Source organism: Cyprinodon variegatus, unplaced genomic scaffold (genome assembly GCF_000732505.1).
Source record: "Cyprinodon variegatus isolate N-32 unplaced genomic scaffold, C_variegatus-1.0 Scaffold716, whole genome shotgun sequence".
Taxonomy (NCBI): Eukaryota; Metazoa; Chordata; class Actinopteri; order Cyprinodontiformes; family Cyprinodontidae; genus Cyprinodon; species Cyprinodon variegatus.
The window spans coordinates 101043-105502 of NW_015151169.1; the positions used below are offsets into that span (position 1 = coordinate 101043).

The window sequence follows — 4460 nt, forward strand, 5'->3', positions numbered from 1 at the left end:
ATCTCCCAGTTTCTTTTCATATTGTCTCCCATGTGGCAGAAAAAAAAACAATGCGTAAATAGAATAGAATAGAAAATCCCTTTATTGTCCCACAAGAGGGAAATTATGGTGTTTAAAAAGATTATAGAAAAAATGGTCACACAAATGTGGACCTTAGAAAGCGTTAAAAAATAAAGAAATAAAACACTGTATTGTAAAGTCTTTTCACAATATAAATACTGTACACCTAGAGAATAAATCACCAATATGCAGCTATGGACATTTTTACAGTAATGGATATGTGAAAATAGCAGCATAATTAGAAATGTGTAAAATGACAGCAGCATGTTATTTAACTCACCAAGATAGAAACTGTGCAAAATCTGCATGAATATAACAACTTATTGAGGTTGTTGGGAACAGTGGTGGTTATAGAGTATTACAGCTGCAGGAAGGAAGGATCTGTGATAACGCTCCATGGTGCATTTAGGGTGCAGCAGTCTGTCACTGAAGGAGCTCTCCAGTTCAGTTGGTAGTATGTTAGAAAAAGTATGAGAAAGATACAAAATCCCGCCAAAAACGAAAATAATCAAAAGGATAGATGAAAGTAGGAAAAACTCTGGAAAATAAAAGGGGCTGCTGAAACAGGCTGTTGTTTTATGTCCAGGACTGAACAGGACCCTATATATTCAGCTGGGTTGTATTCAGAGTGTGTATCTGTAGACAAACTGATTATTGGAATCTATTAAAATATTTGCAATGAATAAGACTGAACTTCATTCCACCATTAATCTGATCATAGATAAGTCTTAAAAAACTTCCTCTGCACCAAAGTGTCGATTTAAAGCAAGCTTAAATAATCATTTTAGACTGCTTCATTTTCTTTACTTGCTCAAACTGCAGGGGAAAATGATAGAGGTTTTTTGGAAAACCTTTGTTTTTAAAAAAATATTTTATTAGTAACCATATATTAATCTATATTTAACTTTTTAGTGATTTCCATGAATTTTTTTTACCATTTACTGCTGGGGTACAACTTTATTTTTACTAATTCCGTAAAAGTTTAAAAAACAATCCACTTGACTTGGTTTCCAAGGTTTGAAGATGTTTCGCTTTCCTTCCAGAAAGCTTTCTCAATTCAAAATGTCTGGATTCGCATCGAGTTTGAGGCGAATCCAGACATTTTAAACATTCAACTGATTTTACCCTTCATTTTGAATGATCTATCAATTAACTACAACTCCCAGTCCTAGTTAATCATATATATTCATCTTCTCCAGGTAAAATATCACAACACATCTTTATTCTTTAACATCCAGAGATTTAAAGAAATGCAAACTGCTACAAAATGATGTTACTTTTATTTAAGCTCATTAAACCAGATATTATAAATAAATTAGTTTGAAATCACAGTGAGACACACAGAGAGAATAATTTTTAGTAAAACTCTATGAAGCATGAACCAAAATCCTGATTAACATAAACCTCCCAAAATCTACTGGTTCCGATAAGAATTTGATCCAGTTCCATTTCTTGGACCAACTAATAAAACTCTTCATTAAAAGTTTGTGTGTTGATGAGGAGAAAAACTGACCTCCAAACAGGGGACCCCCTTGCTGATTGGCTGCGGGTACTCTCTAAGGAGGCGCTCTTCGTCCAGGAACTTTCCGTCCCTCCCGTTGCTCGCTGGCTGGAAGAGCCCGTAGTTCAGCACATCCTTCAGGGTCTGATTGAGCGTGCACAGGATCCGCTGTTTGGCGATCCAGACCGTCGCGTCCGGGTTGAACCGCATGCATTTCTGCTCAGAACCACAGGGAAAGAGGAAAAATAAGAATCATTTCACAAATTCAATATTTAGCTTAAATAACAAGGAGGAGGTAAAAGCTGTGAAGTATTTGCTCTCCTTTCCAGAATCTCTGTTTCTGCTTCTATGACCGTTTCAGAAAAAATGAGGAAGGGGTTGTCTCCATCCCATCCTAGTAGAACTAAACTGAAGCAGAATAGGGCTGCAACTGATGATTAGTTTACAAATCAATTAATCTGTTGATTATTTTTTGCGATTAATAATCGGATAGCCAAAGTTTCCTTAAAGAGGACTTTTTGCAATATGAAACCAGGTGAAACTATAACTTTTCCACTATGAGTCCTGAATACAGCAGATTGACGGATGAAAAAGTATTTATCTTAAATACAAAATGTTTTTTTTTTACAATTTTGGTATAGTTACTGCTCTAAGTCGGTCACTCGATAAGTTAAAGGCTTGATTAGCTACAGTCTCTATTCTCCAGTTAATTAATAAATTGATTACTAAATTACATGATAATTATTTTAATAATTGATTAATCCAATTTATTGCTTCAGCCCTAAAATAGAGAACAGGATTTTAAGAAAATGAACAAGCATCAGCTTCAAACTGTCATCAAGACTTTTTTTTTTTTTTTTAGGTACATTAAGGTTTGGTTGATGATTTCAAACAATAAAATGTCCCAGAAAGGCAAAGAATTAACAAATCTGTGGTGGGGCGAAAATTTTCCAACACCACTGTGCATTCCCAGAACAATGGGCCCAATAGAACCAGTCCACACATCCACCAGCTGCTTTAATGACAGGAACCCAGTCCTGCTTCCTCTGAATGGAGACGGGCTGCCAAGTGTTTGTTATTTATTATGACAGCAGACAGACTGAACAGGGTCACTTTGCACATTGAGGGTGTAATTGACTGAACCCTCTCGGCCCGCTCGCTGCTCCTGGTTTCAGCTTGAAATTAAACAAACAAACAATGGCGGATTTCTGCCCTCGCCTGGATCTGAGAGGATTACCGATGCTGCGCCGCAGTGTTTGGGAGGCGTCTGCTTACAGCTGGATTCGCTGCTGGGTGGGTGATAAGCAGCCCTGCATCTATCAGATGCTAAAGGGATGAGCAGGCTGAGCCCCGCCTGGCTTATGGCAGCTCCTAGCATGGAGTGGGCAGACACCAGGAGAAGAAGTGAAACAGAAGCAGATGTCTGGCACCTGAAGGGGCTTTTCTGACAGATTGGGCCAAAGGTTTATTACAGAAAAATATTTCCATCCGCTCCTGGTATTGTTCCTCCTCAGCCACAAACAACAGCTTCATTAAACATGTTGGATGTTTGAGTGAAAATCTTTTTTTTCCTGAAATGAGGTTGCTGTGATAATGGTGCTCAGCGTGCAGAAAAAAGCAATGCAGACTCCTTCGACAGAAGAGACACTTTAAACTAAAACTCATTATTATGGTGATTAAAAGAACCAACCAGCAGCGATCCTCAGAACAGCAGTTTTGTACCATGCACCTTTTTATTTGTGTTTAAAAACCGTTTCAGACTTGATGTTAGGACTCCTGTCTTTGTGGTTTGTGTGTTCGTCTTCCTTCCTCCACCAGGTGGCGCCTGGTCCTGGTTCGCCTCCTCACACACCTGCGGAGGGTTTCCTCGTTAACGGAGTGCTCTTAAGCTGCTGACTGCCACTACCTCAACGCCAGAGTGTTTGCCAGTTTTGGGTACTCTAGCCAAGCTGAGTTTTGCTGAGTCAAACTGAGTTTTTGTCTACCTGAGTTTTAATCTCGCTGTTTTTGTCTTCGCCTCTCGGCAGGAAGTCATCCTGCAACTGGATGTTTCGGACCTTCTCTCCCCTGGAATGATACAACAATCGACCAAAACGAAAGTTACTTCTACTATTACTCTGTTAACAAACTTTCAGGACAATGCTTAGATCAATCTAAGAATGTTTCTCCTCATCTCTAAGATCTCCCAAATATTAAATTGGATAGTTGGTTTAAAATTTTAATGTAAACTTGTTATATACCCCAAACCTAAAACAAACCCAGAAATACCAAATATGTGTATCTGGCAAGCACAGTCAGTGTGTTATACCACTAAATGAATCAAGTGTTCCATATAAAAAGAGAAGAAATAACTGGTGGTATGCTGAATCCAGTAAAAGCATTTATACCACTAAAAAACAGCAGGGAGACAAACTTGCCAATTGGAGGATTAAACCCAGAAGACCCATCATCATAATTGGGGATTCTGATCTGAAGAGATTGACTCCTATCTCTTTTTCCCTGGTGGACTTTTATCCAGGAGCATAATTTTCTCATGCCATCCACATCTGGAAACTGATTCAAACCACAGAGACTGTTGCCAAAATCATTGTTTCCTTTTGCAAAAATAACAAGGATTACAAAGACAGAACCACCATCTACAAAGTCACAACTAGTCACAACTTAAACCTAGCCACAGCACCAGAAATATACATCCAAATAATCGTTTTCTCAATGGTCTTATCTTCATTCAGAGGTAGAATCTTAGGAGGTCTTGCAAAGTTAAGGTTTTATTAAAATAGTATCAAGCCTAAGCTACAGTCTTTCACATTGTCTTCAAGTGTTGCGGTAGATAGCTGGATTTCCGTAAAAGTTCAAAAAATCCACTGGACTTGGTTTCCAAGATTTGAAGACGTTTCGC

The 4460-nt window shown here is 38.4% G+C and overlaps 1 protein-coding gene across 1 annotated transcript in view; it reads right to left on the reverse strand.

Moving 5' to 3' along the window:
• LOC107097712 (SH3 and multiple ankyrin repeat domains protein 3-like) overlaps nucleotides 1-4460 on the reverse strand; it is a gene marked incomplete at its 3' end in the record, with an annotated part of 206675 nt that overhangs the window by 64467 nt on the left and 137748 nt on the right. Inside the window, exon 4 of the mRNA XM_015394969.1 lies at nucleotides 1574-1777. Within this exon, the coding sequence (XP_015250455.1) occupies nucleotides 1574-1777 (204 nt within the window). The remainder of the gene's footprint in view (nucleotides 1-1573; nucleotides 1778-4460) is intronic.